This window comes from Ambystoma mexicanum, chromosome 10 (assembly GCF_040938575.1).
Source record: "Ambystoma mexicanum isolate Mex_15411 chromosome 10, UKY_AmexF1_1, whole genome shotgun sequence".
Classification (NCBI taxonomy): Eukaryota; Metazoa; Chordata; class Amphibia; order Caudata; family Ambystomatidae; genus Ambystoma; species Ambystoma mexicanum.
Window position 1 is genome coordinate 1,534,643,987 of NC_090932.1, and position 26,031 is coordinate 1,534,670,017.

Consider the following 26,031-nt stretch of genomic DNA (forward strand, 5'->3'; position numbering starts at 1 on the left):
GGCATTACATGGGCATGCTGAAAAACTGATAAGGTATTTGGCAGTTAGTATTATGGACTCGCTTGCAACCAAGGTTATAGCTGAGGTTCGTAGGAAATTTGGAGCAGTCAAAAATTTGTCAGGTAGAGGTGGTCATTCTACCGAAGGCCTCCTACAAATGTATAGAGCCAGTATAACCTGAGTGCCCTTTATGACATGGAAACATACAAAAAACATTGGGTCCCAAAGTGCGGTGCCCAACCATAGGCCTTTCTAATTCTACCCCCATTGAGGCAATTTGCGAATTGGGCCTGTCTTTATTGACTAATAAAATATTTGTGGCCTTTTTTCAAAGATTTTAGAAAAATAAAGTTCTAGGTACTTTTACAAATGTTCATTTTAGCTCCCCGTCTAAAGCCTTAAGCACTTGGTTGCAATCGTTCTACCCCCATTAATTTAGGTTGTGCAACTAGGGAAATCAAGCAAAAGGCACTAATATGGGATAGAAGTTATAACACTTCAAATTTAAGAAAAGTACTTACATAGACTGTCAGAGCTTTGCACTGAATGTCACGTTTAATTTTGTCAAAGTCAACATTTCAAAAGGGAAGATTTTACAGCTTTGTTTGGAACTACCCACATTCGAACAGATGGAAGCTTGGACAAATGAGAGGCGACTGGTATATGTAAAGGGATTTAGATACATGAAAAAGGTTATGAAGGTGCTATGGATGTTAACAGTGATCAAGCATGACATAGGTTTCACATTTTTTTTATATCTGGCAAGAACTGATTAAAATGATTGATCTGTAAACCAGCAGGAAGCATTTTGAGATATATTCCTTTTAGAGATTAGACAAGAGATGACCTAGATTTGATGAATTTTTAAAGTCATGACTACCGACTTATTTGTGGAGAATCTGATAGTCATGTATTTTAATGTAGTTATCCTGACCAGACGGTATTAAGTAATGCAAATAGTTGCAATTTTTGAACTATATAGTATTTTTTCACTTGGATTATATTGTATAGATTATTGTGCATTTTCTTATGCCAGTTATATAGTTTAAAATGTGTGTATGTAACCATGAACACTAAAAGACAATTAACTTGTTGCAGGAGTACAGATTACATCAACTTTTCAAATTCTAAAATATTTCCAACAGCAGCCATTATGATTTGATTTCATTCCAACTTCAAACCGGGCAGGCACATTTTTGTAGCCATAAATCCTGCAGCAAATGTGGCAGGGCAACCCCAAATATTTAAAATAGGTTTTTAGATTGCAGCTCACACAAGTCAGTGTCCAACTTTCTAAAGTAGCATTGTGAAGATTAGCCAACAGCTAGGGCATTGCCTATTGTATAGTATCTTCAGCTCTAGAACCTTGTGCCTAAACTGCAGTTCAGTTAAGGAGAGAAGTGCTCTACAAATGCTTAAAGATAAACGGGATATCGATTAAATTGCCCAAGTGTGCTTTTACCTTTTCAACTTCAGAAACTATCTTTAAACAATGTTACAAGGCACTGATCTAACACTTAGGATAGGCTTTCAATAAGCTTAACATTGATTTTAGAGGGGCAATCTTATCAAGGTTCGAGTAGTTATCTAACATTTGATCCCCCACACAAGCACATGTACTGGGCTATTCTGGGAGGATAGGTCAGGGGCAATGAATTTGTTTTGTAGGCAACCACAGAGCAACAGGTGTGAAACCTGGTCCCATGCCTAAAGACTGTTCTCCAGTATTAAGTGTTATATAAAACATTATTCCAGAAGTCTGGGAGACGATGGTATGGAGACTGTTGAATTCACCTTTGTGGAGGCATGCTGTGCAATTCACTTGTGCAGACCATTTTTCCTCATCAGGGGCAGTGATTGCACACTACTACATTGAACAGTCACAGTAAAAAGACTTAAGATCACTGGTCAATATCAAAACACAAATAAGGCCCATAGAACTAGTAAATCCCTCAATACTGAAGAGCGCCAGTTAGGGGGTTCGTACAGCATCTTTAAGCATAGACATTTACTTCCGTTGACTGTAGTTGTACTAGGTATATGTCTCATTAACTTGCATATTCTGGCATTTTCAGGTAAAGCAATCACAGGTGGGTATGGTCATTGCCACAGATTACCTCATGAAAAATGTACAGACCACAACTAGTCTCAACATACCCTAGACCAAACTTCCTATCAAGGATTTTGTTTCAGCCTCAGCCACTTAGGTGCTGACATTTAACTAAGACAAGACCCTAAAGTCACAAGTTACAGTATTGCAAAACGGATACTAGGATCAGATGTTAAACTGCGACAGATGAGGACTTTTGAACATAGCATGAATGTTTGCCTGTGTGATCTTAGATCCTTCTAGACTCTATTGCACCACTAACAAGCAATTTAATTCAACTCAAATTTAACAAGACTACCATAGTAACTGCATTTTACTGCTTTGTTAGTAAAGATTTCCATTTCTGGGTAATTTTCCCTCCAGTTGTGAACCACCCAACTTTTTGCTTTGATCGGACCATCCTAGCCCGACTTACCAGTGGAGCCCAGCCTTCTGCTGTATCCCGCTGGGCTTTTGCTCATCTTAAGGGGCAATGACATGCCCTTCAGACTTTGTTTCCCTTAGTTTCACTTTGTTGCCATTCCTTGGCAACATTTTAGCAGTGCACAATGTACCCTCCAGTACAGTGCGCTGGGGTCCCCTTTTCATTTTTAAGGCCTTAGACAGCCTCAAAGGATTTTTGGTGAATGTACAAGTGTGTCTAGGACCGAGCTGGTGGCAGCAGTTACTTTTAAGCATTTGACTCTTCAATGGTCCTAACCACATTTGGCCCAGGACAGTGGTCAGTGCTTAAAAAGGCCATTTTGTCCCTTTTCCTTCCCCAGGCCGAGCAGACCTAGGAAATTCCTTATTTGGCCATGCAGACCCCCACGCAAACCCGAAGCTGTAGTCGTGTCACCTGCTGTGTTGACAAGCTGCAGTGGAACTGGCCCGATCCCTTCCCCAGAAGCAGAGAAAACACCCCTGCCCTGCCACAGACTGAGGCCTCAGAGCACAGCCCCTGAAAGCCAGAGGTACGTGTAACTGCTGCACTCAAACCTGCAAGCAAACAGGACATAACTGGCGAAGTCTGGTCCGGACTGCGTTAAAGGTCAGTGAATACTTGCAACACGGTGGCCCCTGGCGCATCTAAAGACTTACGCACGATTGTCCCAAGGGCCACTCACCTTTGTAGGGACAGTCTGAATTACCATCCTATTCCAGATTTCAGGAAATGGCTCTGCACCCTTGTGGAGACCGTCCTTAAATAGTGGAACTCTATTCATAGTACCCCCATTCCTGAGACATTACAGCCCCTTGAAACAACCAGTTTTTGCACAACGCACGATTGAGTTCTGCCATGCTGGATGTACTTTTGAGCACATGACTCCACACTTCGTAGGGATTGGACTGTCTATTAGTTAGGGTTGGGACTCTTGAATTTCCTAAAGTATATTTTCACTGTCTGACCCACTTCTGTTACATGTGGATCTTAACCTGTTGAATATTCCTTTGGTCAATAGCTACTGTATACATGTTCCAGAGTATAGTGTTGTGCTAGTAGTAATATTGCTGTGGTTTTATCTTGTGTTTGACTTAAAAGGCTTTTAATAAATGTATATGTATTTTTGATATATACACCCAATAGTAATTTGTGGTGTTTACGGTGTCCTCATTGTTCACCTTCGATCAACCGCACCCCTCCTGCCAATGCTATCTTGAATGGTCTGGCTTGTCAAGGTTACCCTGTTCCAGGAAACTAGGCTGGCCTGAAACTGCCCAACAGGTTAGAGTTCAGAAATCCATCTTAGCACTTCTTTGGAATCATTCCTTTTTGAATCGGCAACAGTGGGTTTAAGAATTCAAGGATATAGTAAAATAAGGGCAAATGGATAAAAAAACAAGGTACATCATGGACACATTTCCTATATCTCCTAAAGCTTATCCTTCTGGTACCAGGTTGTGTGCATCTATCTTCTACAGTCAAACATCAAAGTTGCAGAGCCAAAAAGATGAAATATCAAAAGCAATTCTAGACAGGCTAAGGTTCGTTTTTTATTTATTTCACTGGTTAGACAACATTCGATACTCTGATTAATCGAAAAGACCAAATCCCATATCGTCGTCTGATTCCTCAGATTCTTCCACTTTCTTCTCCTCCTTAACAGCTGCAGCTGGAGCTGCAGCAACAGCAGCGACAGGAGCAGCAACCACAAAAGCAGAGGGGTCAGCCAAGAAAGCCTTGACCTGGAAGTAAACATGAAGTTTGTTTTTAAAATTCAAAATTGCAATAGTAGCGTGCAAACTAAAAATCTCTGTTAAGCAAAACATCAATGTATTAATTGTGACGCAACTAAAACTGGCGCTAGTCGATAAATTATAAAACGCCCAAAAGTGTTTCCATTTCACAATGCATGTTGAACTCCGTTCTTTGTACAACGAGAGTTTCAAAATGATCTCCCCCGCCCAGTCCCATTTTCCCCCAAACCATTTGAGGATCTTCCTGTAGACCCCGACCTCTGTATCCACTCCACCCCACCCCCCTGCAACTCTCTTCGATTATCTGGTGATACCCACAGTACTCCCACCATTCTTTCCATTCATTCAAAGCAGTTTGCAGCAGCAGACGCCACACAGCTTTGGTGTTCAGTACCACACACATTATGTTCCTAAAGTCCACTGTGCAGCGAAGAAAGCACACTGACATGTTATGTCAGGCAAACAAGCAACATGTTAAAATGATTGGCTTGATGTTAACACTTACAAGCCATAGAAAATCTGGTAACTGTTCCCAATAAAGTCAAACCAAACTACAAATTCCCGTACCTAGTCATTCTGCGAGGTAGCTGCCAAATTATGAACCTAGCCAAAACCTGTACAGAACTTACCTTATCTGCCAGTGGAAAGCTGTAGTTTGTCTCCACAGCTACAGCCAGAACTCTCTTGTACCCATTGATGACTGAATGAGGCACAGAAGCAATGGTGGGATAACCAATCTGCAGGCAGATACTTGCAACATTGCGGACACCCTTTAGGAACAAAAACAAACATTAAAATACATGCAGAGCAGGTACAACGCCATGGTGCACCATGCATAACATTTCTGTGTATAAGCAAACATGATTTTGAAAGCACAATCCTTCATAGCTAATACTGTGATAACGCAATTGCAGCATCAAAGTGATGCAAATAAAATGAATATGGACCAACTTCACTACTCCATAATCTATCACATTAGACAAATTATTCTGCAGAGGATAACGCAAACTCAGATTACAAAAAGGGAGATAATGCAAGAAAGGAGGTTGGCCACGTGACAAAAGATAGGCATTTGACTGAATTCACAGCAAAACTAGCCCAGCTGCACTTAAGGCTTCATATCTTTGTAGCATAAACCGTAAACTGTTTACCCAAGTCACTGCATGCCACTCAAGATCCAGCATGCGTGCTCTTGCTTTTTAAATTAGAAACAATGAATTTGCATCTGTGCAACTTGTTTGAGAGGGTGTGTTGAAAGGACTACAGCTCTTAAGCGCCTACTCAGCCCCTCCACTACTAAAGCCCATCAAGTACACCTCCTTTGCGTCTCTAATGCAGCCAGACAGGCTATTCACTCATGGTGTAAGATGGGACAAAATAGTACAGTGGCACCAAAATATCAAATCAATTTTTTTTTTTAGATATTTAAACAAAAATCAGCACAAACAAGTCCCCACTGGCCTACCCTGTAAAGGAAAACAGTGAGCCAACTATTCTAAAGAGCCACTCTGGGCTTTTAGACAGAGGCACTAAAGCAAAGATTACAGCAGCAAAGTGTCAGTTAACGAAGAGGTCTTCAAAAACGTTGAGCAGGTAGCTTTACATTTCTATGGTCCGTCAAGGAAGACAAGGGCCACGTCAAATACCTCCAAGTTCTCTTCTTTCAGGGCTCAACCGTAAGCTAAGCTTTGACACTGAACCGAGAGTATAATCCAAGCACAGGTCAAGAGGGGAATGACTGCAATGGGTTCTAACTTTTAGCAGAAGCACCTGCTTGCAGATCAGATGCTGGAAGACTGGGTGGCTTTGTGTGCAGAAAATGTCTCAGTGGCTCAACATAGCATCTGGGTACTGACGCTATGATGAGCTTGGAGCGTGAATAATCTGGTAACCAGGCTATAATGTTTACTGCGGGGTCGCTAAAAGACAGCGGGTCTTCGATGCAGAGACTGGAACTTAAGCATCAGGCTAAGCAGATGGAGGCAGTCTAAAGTGGAGGATTGCAGCCGTTTCCTTGCAGCAGCTTGGAGGGTGTATAAGGAACAAACGGGTGCCCTACGAGTGTTGTCTGCAGGAAGTGGGGGGGATAGGATATTTGGGAGACCTAGCAAAATCCAAGATGGAGAACCCTCCGGAATGAAGCTCCCCAAGCTACACTAACTCCGCCCTTTGGTCTGCCGACATCAAGAGGACTCCAATTGGCACCCTGGTGTGAGGCACCCATTATCATGACGAGATGGTCTTTGAAGCACTGGTTCCCAGGGGACATAACAGTGAGGATTCCTCTCCCCTGGTGCAAGGAGTGATCAAAGTGACATCCTCTGATACATGGCCATTTGTTGGTACAATGGGCAAGACAGCCAAACCAAATCAGCTCCAGTCATGAATGAGCCACCAAGCTGAAAATATGACACCCAATGATTGTGGCTGAATAACTAATCTCAGTAGCTACCATGTCAAACAGACACGGCTTATAGGTCTTCAACCACCACCAGGCGGTGTAGGCACAATGTTTTGCATTAGAGGTGCATACAATTAAAAAGCAGCCTCTGTCTGTTGGAACTGTGTGCTTGTAACCCTTGAACCTGCCCTGCTGTCACTGCAGGGCAACTGCTAGGGATGCCATAGTCACAGCAAGGTACAAGCATGCTTGTTATTTGGCATTCAGAATGATTAAAGTATGGTCCGATTAGCAGATCTTACTCAGAAAAATCACCTGCATCATTTTAGTAAAAAGTGGCAGCTATTTAACCCATGCAAATTACATTCTGTCAAAGAGCTTCACACTTACAGCTTCCTCAATTGCACTTTACTGCAACTGTCTGAACTATCCCCCACCAAGCTTTTTGTCCTCATACTGACTATCTCAGACTATTTTAGGAATGCTCTTAAACTCCACTCCCTTCCTACCAACAGGGCAGGGACACCCATGTAAACTAGACCGGCTACTATGATGTCAAATAATTGCTGTGGTCGGGTACCTCCAAAAAGCGGACATGCAAGGCTTCCTCAGTGATGTCTAGCACTTCAGGATTGTAGATGCTGCCATTATCATACACTTGTTGGATGATTAGCCCGAAAGAAAATGGAGAGATGTTCAGCATGTTTAGGAGTGTGGCTTCACTGGCACCCACTTTGTCACCAGTCTTGATGAGCTGTACATCACTCTGCGAGAAAAAAAACACATTTGAACTTTTAGGTGCACATTTGTAATGCAACTTAAAGACATTCAACCTTCAGTTAACCATTACAAGACTCCTATTCAACTCGTTAAAGATCAACTGGGGCATAAAGACAAGGACTTGCGGCATAGCAACCAAGTCTGTGCCACAGCAATGTATCCATTGTGTCACTGCAGCATAGTGTTTGGACAGATTAATTGCTGCTAAGATGTACTTTTATTTACATTGTCTAATCCACTTGAGTGAAATCGAGACAAGTGCCACAAGACCATAATCTTTAGATTGCAGGCAAATGTTCTCCTGCACGTTACCCCAAGACAACCCATCTGCACTCACCAAGATTTCAATGGTTCCTCTGGAGATTTTGGTGGTGATACCCAAAGCCTGGAAGAAAGACGTCTTTTCAGGTCCCAGCCCGGTGTTTTGAGCAGGTACAGTCACTTCACAGGGCGCAGTTGCACCTGCACGAGCTGAAGCAGGCACCTAAAGGGCAGTAGAAAATTCAAGACCATGCAGGTATTTCTACATCCCATTTAATCTCACAGATACCATATAAAAGACCCTTGCATCAACTCCCACACCCGAACCCAAATCCAGCCTGTGCATCTTTACCTTATTGGCCAGCAGCATGTCCCTGATTTCTGTCAGATCTTCCTTGGTGAACACAAAACCAACGTTCCCTCGAATATGATTCAGAAGCCTGCAGATAGGATCAAGACAATGTAAAACATTACCAAATCGAATGCAGCTTAATTACAATCTGATGTGTACATCATTCACAGAGCAGGCCAACATGTCAGCCCTCTTGCTTGAAGCTAACATGCTGACTTGGATGACTGCCAGGGGAAGAAACTCCCCAAGATGTAGCAGTGCGTTTAAGATAATCAGCCCAGCAGCACGTGTTTCATGCCAAGGTTTAACACAGAAAAGGATATATTTGTGTCATGTTAACACCTTAGTACCAATGTCCAAACAGCAGCAAGGGTTACATGAAGGCAAGCATCTGCCTTTGGCTGTAAAAATGCAAGTTGAAAGGAACTGGCCATCAAAACATTTGTGACTTGGATAACCTGCAAATATCCTGTAAATAATCAATATCGGGCAAATGTTGAGATCACAAAATGGCCTCAAATCAGCAAGTTAGAATCATTGGTGCGGGGTGGAAAGGCTAAATAAACAGTATGCGCTAGACAAGGTGTAAAAATTTCAAGTTACTTGAAACCATTCACTTAATGATCAGGTTGGAAAAATTCTGCAGAAACAATGCAAGGAAAATAAACAAGTTGCCAATTAGCGACAAAAAGCATCAAGCAGACCTGAATAAAATGCAACAGTTAAATGGAGACACTTATGCAACATGATCCACCAATTTCAGAAGGCACCTCGACACCACATGGCAACTGGGTGGCAGAGGATTGTTAGTACCATTTTTCAAAGAAGCTTTCCCAATACAGTTAAGTCCTGGTAATCCCAGCTAAAATAACCACTTAAATCATGAATTTGATACTAAAAGATTCAATGGAATGGCAGGCTCCTACTCTCCCTTATATACCAGTATCCAAGCACACTACGTATGTCTGATATTCCCCTCGCCCCAATGCACAACACTTTGACAAAAGCCATAAACGTTTGATATCCACAAAACTTTCCGGCCCAGGTCTGGTTGCAGAGAAAATCCCATTAAACTACTCGACCAAAGCACATGCAGGTATTCTATAACAGCCACTTCGGCACCGCAGTCTCTCCTTGCCAAGAGAGACAGGGCAAGATAAGTTCAGAAATGCATGGCATGTGTGATGTCTAGCTTCAAACTTACTTCTCTAGGGCTGGGTTGTTCTCCAAGTGCCCACGGATGGCCTTCCTCATCATGGTGTTCTTCCCCATAAGCACCACAGCCTTTCCCCGCAGGGACATGCGGATCTGCTGCATTTGCTTGGAGCCAACATTGTCTGCTCCCACGATGAAGCATTTTGGAAAATCATCCAATAGTTGCTAAACAAAAAAACAATGTTACCATGATGCTGTGGGGGACTGCCACCACCTTGTATAATTTAAAACATTGCAAACTCACAGCACATTAACTAATCTCTCCTGTGCATCAAATTGTAAATTGCAATAGGGCAGGTGTAAAATGCGACCCTCTGCCATGGATTACCTTGTTTCCCTCTAGAATAGGACGAGCATGATCATCTTGCCTGTCAACCATGGGGTCTAAATCTGCAGCTCTGCAGAAGTTTTGGATGAATCCCAAGATCTTGAACGACAACTAGGCTGAGGTCTAATGGGAGTTTTAGGCTAAGTCATCAAGATCCCAAGGCTGCACATCCTTTGCTTTACCCTCCACACCCTCCCAAATGACTGCTGGGTTGTTTCAGAACATTTTATTTTATAGCATATTTATAAGGCACCTACACACAATGTTTCCAGGAACCACAAGACAAAATGGAAGGTTCGGGGAGGACAAGGATAATCAAAACTATATTATTCCTAGTAGGCCCTGTGACATTCGGATCGGGCAAGTGCAGCAGCAAGAAGTGCTGGGGGCGTGCCCAGGGTTGGGCAAGCGCCAAGGAGGGCAAGTGCCAGGGTCTCACCATCACGTGCAGGGATGGGGCGGACCAGACTCCCAGAGGGTGCCAACCCTCCGGCTGGTCAGGGAGGGGGTGCCCTGTAAGACTCAAAGGACCAGGCATCCAGTGTCAGCAGACAGACTGGGGAATTAGCAAGGGAGGGCGAGGGGGAATTAAGTAGAGAAGTAGGGTCTTGAGGCGCTTCCGGCATCCCGGCGCAAGTCTGAGGCAGGAAGGCTATTCCAAAGGAAAGCTCCTGCTGAAAGTAGAGATCAACCCTCCCCACCCCCAACTCTGCTTGGAGAAATGTCGAGTCTGCAGAGTTGGAGCTAGAGGACCTAAGTGCTATAGCCGGGAGGTCTTTAGGGAGCGCTGGGTGCAGCAGGCCCCAGAAAGATTGAGGATGATGCAGAGGGTCTTTCATTAGATCATTGTTGCCATCGGGAGCCAATTGAGCGATTAGGGCGGGAGAGATGTAGTCCCCTTGGACAGATTGAGGAAGAGTCTGGTGCAGCAGTCTATCTTAAGGCGTTACAATGAGAAGGATCTTGGTTTTACGGACATTAAGGCACAGATCAATAGCCATGCACCATGCCTGAAAGCAGTCAGATATGAGGTGGTAGAGGAGGGAAGCTTGAAGGAGAGCTGTGTGCCATCAGCATAACACGAAGTGAGGAGATAAAGTGAGTGGGACAAAGGGGCAAGGTAGATATTGAAGAACCACAGCGATAGGATAGAGCCCTGAGGGACCCTGCAGGTGGAGGGCGAGTGTAGGCAAGGAAAGGGCCCAGTTGAACCTGGGAAAGTTGGTTGGATACGAAGGAGGTCAGCCAAGACAGTGCCAGGTCTGATGCCAAGAGTATCAGACGAGTACGAGGGTGGCATGATTGACTGTCAAAGGCACAGGAAAGAGGCTGAGCAGTCCGGTAGCACATCAAGTAGAGCGCTCGCTTTGACATTGCACAGCCTGCTGATGCAGGTTTGAATCCCGGCGGGGCCAAACTCAGCCTTTCATCGTTCCGAGGTCAATAAATGAGCACCACACACTGAGTAATAAGCAGCGCTCAGATGCCTGAGGGTTCGTAGCGCTATATAAATGCTAAATTATTATGACAACGGAGGGAGAGTTGGAATCAAGATTTGAGAGGTCTTTACAGGTGTTCAGGAGAGCAGTTTCCATGCCTTTGGATATTCTGAAGCCAGACTGGTGGTCGTGGAGAGAACCAACAGATTCAGTGTGGTGGATCAGTTGGGGGCAACCGACTTTTCCAGGAGTTTGCCCAGGAAAAGGGTGATGGCGATGGGGGCGATAGATAGCTGGGCAGAAAGGGCCAGCAGACTGCATTTTTAGGAGAGGATAACAAGGGAATGCTTGAGGGATAGAGGGAAAGCCAGTGGCAAAGGAGTGGTTACAGAAATCAGCCAAGGCAGGGGCGAGAGAGATGTCCTTGAAAGTTCTGGAATAGCAGGGGAGCACCTGTTTGGAGGAGACTTTCATAAGGCAGACTACTAGAGATCTCATCCAGTGCAATGGAGAGGAAAGTATGGGGGAGGTAGAAAGTGGGGCCAAGGGAGGCAAGAGAGGTGGGGAGGCGAGTAACGGAGTGAGGAACAAATGTCCTGGGTTTTGGTAGTGAAGTAATACGCCAGTACGGTACAGAGGGTGTGGGAGGAGGAAAGAGTAATTGAAACTACAGTAGGATCGGCAAGTTCATTAGATTTTGAAAAGTTCTGCCGTGTTACAGGTGGTCTGCAGAGATGCAGGCTTGGACATGAGCCCTTTTCTTTGAGCGGATGGAGTCTGTATTGCCTTTGGAGCAGGCAGCACCCCAGTTTGCCAGGATGTGCTTGAGGCCTGCCACTTCCGCTCAAACTCTGCACTTGCTTTTCAGAGCGGCCAGGTCCGAGTCATACCAAGAGTTGCGTTTGGAGGCAGGTTTCATGTGGATCCTTGTGACAGGGGCAAGGATGTCCAGGGTGTTGGAGATGGAGAGATGAAAGGTTAGCAAGAGCTGAGTTGATATGAGAGCCAAAAGAAGGGGTGGGAGGAGGAACGAAGGTGGTGGCAAATGCAGTGACTGACACTTGCTTCATCGGTCGAATGACAGGAGACTGGCAGTGCAGGCAGAGGCATAGCCGGGGGCCCAGAGCTCCAAGTGGTAGGAGAGCATGGTCAGACCAGGATAGCGCTGTAGTGAGAGGGTTGGAGATAGGGATGTCTGCGGAGATGAGCGCATCCAAGGTGTGTCCGGCTGAGTGGGTTCAACCAGATGGAAGAATTGTGAGGCAAAGAGTCAGATCGTGGAAGAGTACAATAGCCACATCAGGAGACCAGATGAATGTTGAAGTCTTGCAAGGACAAGCTTGGAGGAGGTCAGCCCATTTTGAGACGAAAGGGGAGATTAGTACAGGGGGCCCCATAAACAGTTGTGAGGGAGAGGTAGGAGAGACACCAAGCCTACAGACATGGCATTCAAAGAAAGTAGAATTGAGTGGGTATGACAGTAGCAGAGAGCCATTCAGGGAAAATCAGGGCCTCTCCGCCGTTCGGAGAGGATCTTGTAGCCTTTAGGGAGAAGAGTGTCAAACGCAGTGACAGAGCTGACCTTGAACCATGTCTCAGTGAGAGCGAGGATGTCAATGTCTTCAAGGAGGTGGCAGATGTCAGTGACAGCAGAGCAGGAACTGAGGGTAGCTAGCTGAATGCCGCCTTTGAAGGTCTCCCGAGGAGGGGTACAACCCTCAGACGGGGAAAAGAGGCCGGGGGGGAGAAGGAGGAGTAGCAGGAGAAAGGAGGGAGTTAATGAGAGACTCCTATACAGAAGGAGGGGATTGGGCTGAGAGCCCTGTGCCATTACAGTGCCATTCTGGTAGACATTGATACTAGAGGATTAATGGGCAAAGAGGGGAAAGGACAGACTATATGGGGAGCCCATAGGTCCGGAGAGGGGGTGACAAAGGATGTCAGTGATAGTCTGTGTCAACAATGGGCTTGGGTTGGAGGCCAGGAGTCCCTTTAACTTTTTCCTTCCAGGCTTCGAGAGAGAGCGAGGATAGGTGATAGAGTAGCAGTTAATAGATAGGGGAGAAGAGTATCACGGAAGGAGGGGGCAGAGGCACCAAGGGAAGAGAGGGGAGAAGCTGCACAATGCACAAACACTCACCCGGCAGCCTAGCAGCAAAAACAGGCGTGAAGACTCAGCAGAATGTTAAACCCACAGCATCACCAAAACTACAAATCCAAGATGGGAAAGGCCAAAAAAAACTACTATAATAAAATAATCCTAAACTTCTGCAGCAGAAGTAAAGCGCCCCACAGGATCTCAGAATTCGTGAAACCCTCTTGCGCCACTGCCCCTACCACACCCACGCAAGTGCTCTGCAACTCCCTCTCCCATCACTTCTAAATAACGGCACTGGACAGGACGGCCACCCTTAATGCTAAACTCTCCAACCTCACCCCCTGCCGGCCAAGATCCCACCGCCCTGCAGCGCAGACTTTCAACTCCTTCAAGCCGATATATCGAGTGAGGAATTCCTCAAACTACTTTCCAGTAGCAGACCCGCTGGATCCTAACATTGACTCGCCTCCCTGAAAAATCTCCACCTGTGCAGGATAACAGGCTAGGTCCATACTCAATGACTCACCTCTGGCTACTTCCCAGAACCCTTCAAACTATTGCACGTCAAGCCCCTGCTGAAAAAGGCAGGCCCCCAACCCCCCTTGTGTCATCCAATTAAAGGCCCATCGTCAACACGCACCTCAATGCCCTTGGGCTGTAGTGCGCTTTAGCAATCCAAAAACAAAACCAGATTCCTGTCAAAACTAATCGGCCGCTCTGCCTACTCTCAGCGCAATCTTTTAGTTGAATCCACCACCCACTGCACACCACCATGGGAGAACTGGAGCCCATCCCAGTCTGCTTCAGGAGAAGTGTGACCGTCCCACTTGCTATTCATTAAATTGGCCGGCTGGTAAGACTCTGCAGTCCTTCAACCACAGTATTACAGTATTTCACGTGTTGCTGCATGCATAGCCAATTAGATGATTTAAATTTGTATGACCTCTGCTATATTGCGACCGACTATCTCCAACTTGTGAAGGCATCATTTTTAAATTCACCACCTTGCTCGACTACTAAACCATTCAAAAATGGCTGCTGCTGTGTCGGGCCCACGTTGCCTGGCAACTCCTACATGTAAAATGCTAGAAATCAGGATGGGAGATCCGTAGACAGTTGTCTTGTTTTGAAGCTATTTTATTTTGCCTTCAAAACGATTTTCAATTATCGAGAGAATTTCCACATTGGTACACAAGTATACAATACAGATAGGTAGTGACAGAACTTGTGCAGGGTGTGACCGAGGACTGTAGTAGGTCCGGGGGTATTCAACAAAATAGTGTACACTACACTAACCAACACATATATACAAAGGTTGCGCCACAAAACCTGTTTTGTTGAATACCCCACTGTGGAAATTGTCTTGATAATTGAAAAGGGACTATACTCACCTGTATTCCCCTTAAGAAAAAACGCCTGTCCATACTTTCGTGCTCATCGAAATTCCTGTTAATGTTCAATTCTATTTATCTGTGCAAAATCGTTCTGAAGGCAAAATACAATAGCTTCAAAACAAGACCGCTGTCTACGGATCTCCCATCCTGATTTCTAGCATTTTACATACAGGTATCCTCCTGGGCATATCAGGACTCTGCCAGGCACCCTTTATTGAATCTTGGCAACTCCTACAGCCACCGCCTGATTGGCCCCACATCGACATTTCTACCAAACAGATCTGGCCTCACACCAGAAGGCCCACAACAAAAGGCCACAGAACCTGTCTGTTCAGCCAGGACCCTGGTGACCCCTCCGGATACGATTACCAAGCGCCCTTCATACATATTCGCACTGGAGCGGCCAGTCTACATTACCGCCCAAAACACTTAAGAAAAGCCTGCTACCCTATTGACTCCCCCAACTCATTTTCAGTAAAGAATGCACATACCAATAATACCTGCCAAGATTTGACTATTCACCGGCACCAACTTCTTAAGCTTCTACAACTCCAATACCTTGAGGTACTAGCATGAACTTACTTTACAGCTTGTACTAACGTTGCAATTGGATCTACCTGCTCTACACTGCCTCTGTTAACCGTAGTGCAGGCATTTTTGCAACGTAGTACTGCTCTGACTGCTGTTTGCATGAGACACCTGCATCTTATTACAAAGTGTACCAGTCCTAGGTTATTACGGTCTGGTAGTTACCGAGCTCCCCTCTAGTAACCAGTGTCTTTTAAATGCTCATGCCTCTATCTTCTCTCTTCTGCCAGTCTTACTAAATGCCTGCTTTTGTTTGCACTACCTATCAACTGATACAGATGTTATCAGTTACCATGTATTTACAAATCTGGGAATAATCCGAAGTAATTCTTCCTAATGTACACTGTCCTTACAGTACACATTGTCTTGTAGCAGTAACCTTAGCCTTGCAGTACTACACGTGCTCGGCTACAACTTTTGTTACATCGGTTACTCTGCCTTGATACTGACATGTTGATTACACCCTCTCCAATTAACTAGTATCTCAGCAACCTCCCATCTTCTACACACTATTCAACCTGCATCTTACTGATAGCAAGCTACTCTCCACCCAGACTATAGGACAAACCTGCAGGCGGTCATTCTCACCATGGCCACATCATTACCCCTCAACTCTGCTGCACCTATGAAACGCCTGTCTCCGTCCATTCTTAGCCAAGTACAGACAGAACACTAGACTCAGAGCAGCAATCACACCCTCACTACGAGTCAATGGCTAGCACACTATACTACAGGGCCCATCCCCAATATGCTATGCTCCACCAACATGAGACTTGGCTCCCGTGCCTCCATTAAGAACACCCTTCGCCACAAGAATCCCGTGATTAAACATAACAGTCAACACCACCCCTCTACACAAATATAAAATGGACCAGTACAGGTTTCTAATCCTACCATCTTACCATCCCCGTCTGCTGAGGCTCACCATATCAAAGGAGCACTCAACACAAGGTCCTCCACTGCACATGCACTTGATATAGCAGACCTCATCCTAGTGAACCAACTAGATTTTTTAGCAGTTACTGAAACGTGGCTACATCCAGCATCTGTCATACTAGGAGTTCCAGAACATTATTCTATTATCAGGGCCTACAGAACTACCAGTAGAGGTGGAGTCGCGATTATCTCTAAAAATACATTGGGCATAAGCAAAATTCGATAGTCATCCAATCCCATCTGGAGAACTTCTCTCCGTCAAACTTTTCCTTTCAGCTGCACAAACGCTTCTCATCCACAGTTATTACAGACCCCGGGCCCTACCTCCTTCGAGGAAGGCATCAACCACCTCCTCGCCCAGAACACCAAACCTAGCACCCAAATCATGCTCTTGGGCGATCTGAATTTAGGTCTACATTACCAATTCGATGCAAATGCTATTGCCTTAGAAAATGATATCACAAAACTGGGTTTCTCACAGCGTATCTCTGATCCAACTAATTGCAAGGGCAGAATCCTGGATTGGGTTGCCGGTCTAAAATGCAACACTACAATCATCTCAAACTCACCATGCGTCTGGTCTGACCATAACATTAACTTTGAAATCCAAGACTTCTGTCTACTACATGACCGTCAAGCCCCTCCTGCCTTAAGGAGAAACAACCGCCTAATCACTTTGGAGAGTTTACTACCGCTACTTCAACCCATCACTACCCCTCAGAAGAATTTAGAGACAGATCCTACCAAACTGGTGGAACTAAATAATCTGAACCTACGCACTGCCCTTGATCTAGCCCCGCTTAAACTGAGAAAAGCTAAGCCTACCTTAACAAATGGTTCACATTTGAGCTTAAAGCCTAACAAAATCAAAAGATGCTCAGGAGCCACCTGGAGAAAAACCTTCAGCTCAGAATAAGGAAAACTTCACTGCTGTTTCCAACGCCTATAAAGTCGCTATCCTGAAAACTAAAAGCGACACCTACAATAAGAGAATCCACAACACCAAATCTTCTCCAGAGTTGGAGTCACCCATCTCCCCACCAGATTGTTGTAATAAAGACATCCCCTTGTGTACTAAAATACAAAAGGCTCTTTTAGACAAAAAGCCACATTGCAAGCCAAAATTGCACATCCAACCAAACCAAGCAAGCCTTACTCCACACCTTCTATAGGCAGCAACCCCCCCCTCAACCACTAATACATGCACTCCTTTTGAATACCAGCCACACCGAGAGAGGTTGAAGCCATCATCGCAAGCCTCAAGGCGACATCTGCCCTGCCACTATCATAAAAGGGACAAAGGATCTCGCTCCTTTCATCACCTTCAATAACTCCCTTTGCCCTGTGCACTGTCCCCAAAAATCTTAAAGATGCTTGGGGCATGCCTCAAAAAAACCTAACCTTGACCCCAGCATTCCTACCAATTATAGACATAACAACCGTACCCTTCCTCCTGAAAATACTAGATAAAGCAGCCTACACCCAGCTACAAAATCACCTCGAAACCAATAATCTTCTGGAGCTTCGGCAATCTGGGTTTAGACCCAGACATGGCACCGCGACAGCCTTCTGGATTTAAAAATTCAGCTGGACATGGTCAAAGAATGGAAAAAAGCTTTACTCCTAGTCGACTTATCGGCAGTGTTCGATTTAGTTTACCACAATATATCAACCACTTATCTTACTACAGCAGCAGCCTCCTCCAAAGCCACTGCCTTGGTCCACTCATTTCTCTCAGAACCATGAGTGTGTTTTCCCCCATCGCAGCGGACGATACGCAAATTCTTATCACACTTCGAGGAACACATGACAAAAGATTCACTACTTCTAAATGAAATTTACAGCATGATTCAAGCTTGGATGGCCAAGCATGGTCTGTCTAAATGACAACTAGACAGAGCTACTGCTAATCGGCTCCAGGCAGAGACTCGAGCTCGGCCCCCAATATATACCCAATATCGATGGAAATAATATCAAAGTAGATAAGGACGCCAAGATGCCCAAACGCTTGGTGTTTATCTGGACTCCACCTCATCTCTTTCCAGACAAATAAAGGCAACAGCATTATCAATGACAAACGTCCAAATTTACACGATGCAGACCCTTCCTGACCACTAACAACTGCATCACATTGGCTAGGGCACTCACTCTAAATTGGACTATTGCAATACCCTATATTTAGGCACTAGCCAACGAAATGTAAACAAATTACAAGTGTTGCAAAACAATGCCCTTCGAGCAGCCCTAAACATTCCTCGTTCCAACCATATTCCACAAATTAGACGGAACACCAACTGGCCCCCAAGCCAAGACCACATTCAGAACCCTACTGATCACCCAACAAATGTCCGACAAACTCTGCACCCAAGTACCTGGTCGACAAATTCTCAAAAAAGGTGCCGTACAGACCTACCAGAGCCAATTATGCCCATTGTCAACATCCCCGAATTCAAACCGATTAACGCTGGTGGTGCTAGCTTCCCAGTGCTGGCAGCCAAGACTTGGAATGCTATGCCCCCCGCACTAAGAGCAGAACCTCCCTTCCTGTCCTTTAGGAACAAGGTAAAATCCTGGCTTTTCTCCCAGAGTAACTAATGTTCCATCACTGACACTAAAAGCTCTTTAGGCTAGATGCACAATATGTGACTATCCTTTGAGGTCCTATGCAGAACCCCTGTTATCGCATAGTACCTTATAAACATCAGTCCACTAAGTCTTATTGTAAAATATAACCTGTACGGAAAATTCTATGGAAATTGTAAATATGCAACTTGATCTGTAACAAGTCTGGTGTCCTTCTAGCTATGCACTGCACTCTGTCTACTCTTGTCTAACTTTCATGTCTTATCCTGGTAATTCTACCAGCCTTTGCATACATGTATACTCATGTAAAAGCATCCAGATACCTCCGGGTTCGGTGTGCTATACAAGCAAATAAACTAAACCTACTAGACCCCGCTCAGTGACTTCAGGCCTCACCATGGAACCAAAACCACATTGATCTCCATCGGGGACGACCTCAAAGTCACGGCAGACTTAAGGATGTGCTGCTCTGGTTCTCCTTGATCTCTCAGCAGCCTTTGATACCATTAACCACCCAATCCTTGACCGGCTGCACTACCCTGGAATTCGAGACTTGGATTGCATCTTTCCTTAACAGTAAACCAACCATTCTCCTACTCCCCTACCCCCTTATACCATAACCTCTCAGCTCGCCCAGTGAACACCAAAGTACCCCAGGGCGCTTGCCTCGCCCTTTTCAACCTCTACCTGACCCCACGGGCAGGGTTCATCCGTTCGCACAACCTCACCTGCTAGTTATGCTGACACCCAAATGATCCTGAGAATCCCCAAGACGAGCACTGATCACCCCGACCTAGCAACCTGCCTCATTGCTATAGACCAATGGATGACTAGAAAGCACCTCCTTCTCAACTCATAGAAAATAGATCATGGTATGTGGCAACAGCTCTACTCCCGCAACCACTCCCATGGCCTGCCTCCCTCCCCCAGCGCAACCCCTACCCCACCGTCAAAAACCTTGGCTGCACATTGGACTTGGGCCTAACCCTGCCCCACCAGATCAATAATGTATCCAAATCCTGTCACTACCACCTCAGACAGCTGAGATGCATCTTCCCGAATATCTCCTTCCCCAACAGATTGACTTCTACAATGCCAATTGTCATGTCCAGACTGGACTATGCAAACTCCATGTACCTGGGTGCCCCGGCATACCAACTTAAACCCCAAAGAGTGCAAACCGCAGCAGCTAAACCACTTGCACTGGGACAAAGAGGCCACTTCTCGCCTGCTCTCCGCACCCTCCACTGGCTACCCATTGGACTAAGCTACTTTCAAAAACCTGTGCATCACCCACCGATCATTGCACAAGGTAGGCCCGACATACCTCCAAGAGAAGACTATGCTCTACCACCCACCACGCACCCTAAGGTCAAGCATGGCCCTCCTAATGAACCCAGCCTCCAATTCAGCCAGACTTGGGTGGGTCAGCCTATTTGACCTTGGCACCAACTCTATAGAATGTGCTACCTCCCGTATTCGACAATCAGGACATGGCCTTCCGTAGAGCTGTAAAAAATGCTCTTCCCAAATTCATGAAATGGTCAGCCCAAGGCCATAACACCCCCCCCCCCTCACCCCCCCATGATCAACTCCTGTGAGAATCAGCATTAAACTGAAACAGAAGCGCCATGGAAAATGGCTGACCATTTACTTCTCCCCGGAAAAGCATAATAATCAGTCGGGGCACGGAAGTCGGCCCACTGACCAAAGACTGCTGGCCGATGCAGCTGCAAGCCGCTCAAACCCCAAAGTATAGCTGGTGCTATATGATCAAAAGAGGCAACCCCTGCCTACCTAGAAATAACTTGCAACCCTAGACCAGTGGCACGAATGCAATTATGCGTGCCTACAACCCGCTGGATAATCACAACAAAAGCGACACCCAACAACCCAGCTTAAAATTCCTCCACGGAAAATGGGCCCCCAATGTCTGGAAAAGGACAGCCCAACCAAGATAAAAACATAGCCCGCCAACCAGTTTACCCCTCTGAAATCCACTGTCACGAAGTACCGGGGAAGACACGGCTGGCGCACTTACCTTCAAAAGCATCCCAAGTAAGGGGGCCACTCACAGGTAACCGCGCACTCATTCCTACCAATATGCTCACCTGCCGCTTTACAACAGAATGCAGCTACACCCCTCGAATTCGGCCTAGCTGCACAAATACCTACATCGCTCATAAAACACCTCAACAGCATGGTAGAACGCAGCAATTCAGCACTGAAATCCTTTTTTTTTTAAATCGGCCAAGGTGCTCAATCTTACACATGCTCACGGCAGCCAGAATGCAGGCTCGGAAACCACCCTCTTTGCTGCACACATTACACCGATCGCTGACATCCATTGCACCAAACAGCTTTAGAAAAACCAATGGCTGATCCCATACCAAGAGCACCCAAGCACCATATGCTACAATACTGATACGGACCACAGTCCCTGAGGGCGTGCAACCCACAGCGCTTTGAGATGACACCAATGGTACACTATAGAATCCTCAAATCCAGGTGTAGCCTCCATCTATGTCTATCATACGCAGAAACCCACTTACTGTGGAACCAGTGCCTTTGCCCACTGTACAGCACTCTAAATTTCAGGTATAGTTTCCATCTTGTCTATTGTATGGTGAAATGTAGTGTATTGCGAGACCTGGGCCTCTGCTACAGGATTCTTAACCCTAGGCATTCAGCCAAAATGCAAAGGTCAGCTGCGAGACATAACCCACTAACCAAAAAGCTAAAAAATGATGTATACCTAACCCATACAAAACCACCTCTAGCACAGCAAGGCGCACACACTTCACCACACTGCAACAAACAAGCTGCACCAACAGCACACGAGGCCAGACATCGGATACTCCCACCAAAGCTCAGCGCATGTGCATACCGAACTGAAGCCGCCAACAGGACACCACTTCTCTCCACATCCTACTCCCTCTTCACCTTACTAACCCACCCCGCCTTCACATTTATGGATCCACCTGGGGACCAACTCCACTGGTGACTGTGCGATACAAATTCCTTTACCATGAGGAATTATACAAATGCACTATAACCCAACAAGACCAAGGGAGGAAGAATCACAGTCATCTGCTGATGCGTGGAATGAAGGGTGCCTGCTGTCAGTAGGGATTGTAGGTGGCCTAGCAGCAGACATGAAAATACAGGAGCAGACAGTGGGCCTCATTACAAGTATGGTCCTGGAATGGGGGATTTAGGTCCAGCGTCAGCCCCCGCTTTCCACCAAAAATAGGTGGAATTACTGCAGCAGTAATTACGCCCAAAATGCCCCAGAGGCAAATAAACTAAAAATGCGGATTAATGCTGCCACTGGTAATTCCGTTGGGCAGTATTCCAGCCAGAATACCGCCCAACTTGCAATGAGGCCAAGTGTCTTTTCCACTCTTCAAGCGCAAAAGGCACCATGCAGGCCCCTCTCGGTAACACCAAACTCTGATCCTGGGCAAGTCCCATCTCCCACTGCATAGGATCAGTCAACCAGCGCCTTGGTGTCTTCTCCAGAATACATGTCAGTTCAAAACTCAATTCTGTCACCGGTTTATCCCAAACATCTGTCGAACTCACTTTACATTAAGCTGCTGCATCGAAATATAGATTTGTACCTTTGAGAACTATCCTTATGCCTCAACAGCATTGTAGACGCACTCATCTGAGTTTGCTTCCCTTCATTTAACCTAGTGAACTATGTGACTACTGAAGACTTTGAATTTCTACTCATCTTTCTCTCCACCTTTCAGGTTACAAAGGGAATAAGCAGTAACAGCCAAGGAAACTGGCGTTTGATGCATTAAGCCACTACTGTAGTTGCATCCCTGGTGGAAATCACCCAACACTTCTGCCACACACATTAAAAGCTTCCAAGATACTTACGATGATTTTGGTGAAGTAGTTGGCCTTCCACGTAGCCCTGTCTTCCCTGGGCATCTCGATGGTGCAGCCAAGGATTGCCACAAAAAGGGTTTAAAGACGAGGTGTAACCTACACAAAAATGGAAGACAGGCCATCAATGAATAAAGCGTTCCCCACATGCTCATTATGCCCCACTATTTGCGTGGCGTTTCACTTCAAAGCGGCAGTTGAAGTACAGCGCATGCAATATAAGCATTCGCTGCGAGGATACGATGTGGATACCCACATCCAGTGGATAAGATATGGTTTGTGCAAAACTTGACAGGAATGTCCTTTGCATGGCTACGGTGGTATTTGTGCATCTTTCTTTGAAATAGCATTAAACTAATCAATAGCACCAATATTCGCAATATAGGTTAATTAGCCCCAAGTCCCGCAGGCAAGCCATTTCAGAAAGAATCTCTGCAAACTCATACGGATGACTAAAATCCTGACATTGTTCACCTTAGGCATCTAAGTAAACAGGACCACGCTGTACCGAATGAGACAATGTAACCATTGCATTGCATTTGTCTACGTGTATGGCAGCGTGCACGCACAGGACCGTGTGCAACAAGTGTCCATGCTCCATCCGTGTTGTGTTTAGTTGCAGGGGACAGCACACGTGCACCGCTATGCGTACGGGAGGGCCACAGGTATACACCCACTCACTGCACACACATGTAACCCATCTCCCCCACAAGAGCACATCTCTCCTTGGCACCCCTGAGGTTACATCGACAGGCGTAGCTTATATTTGTACATGTAGTTCAACGATATTGTTCAGTGCCATGGATTACTGCAAAGCTTTTAACACTTTATTCACAATCGGGGAAGCCAGTCACCAATGACCAGACACCCCCTCTTGATACCCTCCACTTGTAGAACCCGCTTGGACCAATTGTAATCAACTTTTTTCTCAAATAAACCAAAGATAAAACTTCAAGTACATTACCCCATCCCCTCTACCTAAGGTAACCGCAGATCCAGGCTCCAGTTAAGAATATACACCAAATGTATAGTTTTGACTTCCAATTCTTATAGAGTAACTGCTCCAGCAAGGACATCCTGAGCGTTTCTGCAATCCAAGCATCCATCTGTTACTGTTCCAAAGTTGATGTTAAAGGCCAACCCAATACTAGACAGTCGGATTAGGACATTTTCACTGAGGCCCAATTTGGCACAAGGGAAGTTTGCTGTAGCAATTAAACGGAATATACAACGACACGCTGTCTACACTGCAACAGCAATTAACACCCATTAAAGCAAAGTGCACCAGATACTAACTTCGAATGGGAAAGGACAGGATGATGGCCTAGGCAAGTCTGAGAAGTTAACTCACTTGCTCTTATGCGACTCGAGATACTCGTATCACATTGAAAGTGCAGTAATCTAGAAGAATCCCCAATAATCGAAAAGGAAGAAATCCAAATCTACATCCAATGAAAGGTAACTCCTCCCCACCCCCCAAGAATTATGGTAATTGCTCCAAGCAAATAAAATCTGGACCCGCCAGTGAAAACCAACCCAACGCCATTTAAAACAGGGTGGCAATAGACGCAGACCTTGCTGCAGTAGTCTTCAAACTGGGAAGCAGGCCCCTTGGAGGGGGAAGGAGGCAGACTAAACATGTATTAAAAGTAGTGTGGAGTATAACGGAAACGGCTTTTTAATAGAAAAAAACAGTACGTAATTTGCATGTATTTTAAAGAGAACCCCGCCCAACATATTTGAGGTCGATTACGGAGGCCCCACCCCTATGCAGGGGCCCCAGAAACATTTTTACTCGGGGTCGATATGAAGGTTGAATACCATGGCTTTCTGTGTCAGACAGGGGTCGAAGTGGGAGGGAGCGCTGCTCCTATACTTTTAATTTTAGGTTTCACTGTTCCCTTAAACAGCAGGTGCTTGTGTTTGGGGGGTTTGTGTGTGGGAGGGGCGCAGTGATGGGGTTTGTGGAGAGCTGGGGCAGGCCAGCAGGGAACATAGTTCCACTACTTTTCGTACACTTCGACCGCTGGTGTCAAGACCAGTCAACTGAACAGATGACAAAAGCCAGAAACTGCTGTGACAATTACCAGGGTGTTGTGGCCTTATTCGACACATTCACAGAAGGTAAAAAGATTTTTAAACGGGGGCCACAAATACATAGAAAGCTTGAAACATTCTAGAAAACCAACACCACCTCTAGACATATTATTGGCAACGAATATATTTCTATATCCAGCATTGCCAGGCTTTGAAACGGCCAACATCTTGGACGTGGGAAATCATTCGCGCTTTGTGTGGAGAGTACAATCATAACCATCCCTTGGGCTACTAAATCTTCCAGGGGCTCCAACTACCCCGCTGCCACCTGCCCTCCCTCCCTGCCAAGTGTGGCACTACCCCAATTGCCCTCAGGCATAGTAATCGTAGCCGCCTGCCTTCTTCCCTCCCTTTTAACGTTCGTTAGCACTTACTCCCATCATTGTCCATGACCTTTGCTAGCAGCCTGCCTGTGGCCCCCTCCTTCCCTCTGTCTTCAGCTCACCCACCCCAGCACTTTTCTGAATTGTCAACCGACCTAGTAAGAATCATTTGTTTCGTTCCTCTCCTTCCCCTTCCCTCTTGTATACGCATGCAGTACATCAATTGTCGTCAGGCATAGTGATGTTAATGCTTGTTTGGTCTCATTTTTCCCTTCATCTTTCCTCCTTAATTGTTCCTTGCCCTATCGGAAATGTCACCAGGCTGATAGTTATTTCACATTCTGATTTGTTTCAAGGACTTGTAAGGATGTAACTATTGTCCCATGCGCCCTCCCTCATTGAAGCGCTTTGAAACACCTTATAGGCGCTATACAAATAAACAATTCATTCAATACCCGGTAAGCCTGAACAGATTACAAAGTATGTATCCGTTGGCGAGTGACTCGTGCCTTCCTAGTAGGGCAAACATCCTCCATAGCCAGCAAGGCAACCGCCAACTATAAGGCATTTCAGCGAACCACAGTCCCTGTGGGCCCTACAAAGACCACCCACGACCGCCAAGAAGCGACACTACCACTAAACCCAGGAAGAGCGCGCCTCCATCAACGTCCTAGGGAATACCCTGTGGAGAACACAGGCGTTACAGGGAAGCAGGCATGCGTATAGAGGTGATGGGGGGGGGGGGGGTTCCGTGAGAGAAGGGCAGCACTCCGGAGACTATCCGTCCCTTAGCCATAGATAGAACCCCGACTCCACGGTGATGCCGGGCTAGATAACCGCAGCGGAAAGGTGCCGTCTCCCGCACAGCAAGCACGGGCACCTGCAGCAGCACGGAAAGCCACAATGGCGCACACAATCAATCGGCCTCCAACGAACCTCACACGAGGACTGCGTGAAGAAAGAGGGCGGCGGCGCCCAACACGGCTCTTTTATACCAGGGGACGTCAGCCAATCACGGAGCAGCATACTGCAAACGTCACGATTCAAA

General features: G+C 45.9%; 1 protein-coding gene across 3 annotated transcripts; it reads right to left on the bottom strand.

The window, feature by feature from the left end:
* Positions 1-4,071: 4,071 nt before the first annotated feature.
* On the bottom strand, positions 4,072-26,031 carry RPLP0 (ribosomal protein lateral stalk subunit P0). 3 transcript variants are annotated; one of them, XM_069619735.1, is made up of 8 exons: positions 25,920-26,031; positions 22,555-22,662; positions 9,287-9,462; positions 8,083-8,170; positions 7,807-7,953; positions 7,270-7,455; positions 4,918-5,058; positions 4,072-4,276 (listed from the first exon to the last, which is right to left on the bottom strand). In XM_069619735.1, the coding sequence occupies exons 2-8, from the start codon at positions 22,606-22,608 to the stop codon at positions 4,124-4,126; spliced, it is 945 nt and encodes a 314-aa protein (XP_069475836.1). In that variant the 5' UTR covers positions 22,609-22,662; positions 25,920-26,031; the 3' UTR covers positions 4,072-4,123. The 3 variants fall into 3 exon arrangements, with proteins under 3 accessions (XP_069475836.1, XP_069475837.1, XP_069475838.1); XM_069619736.1 differs by having other exon boundaries at positions 25,864-25,938; XM_069619737.1 differs by lacking the exon at positions 25,920-26,031 and adding an exon at positions 23,542-23,645.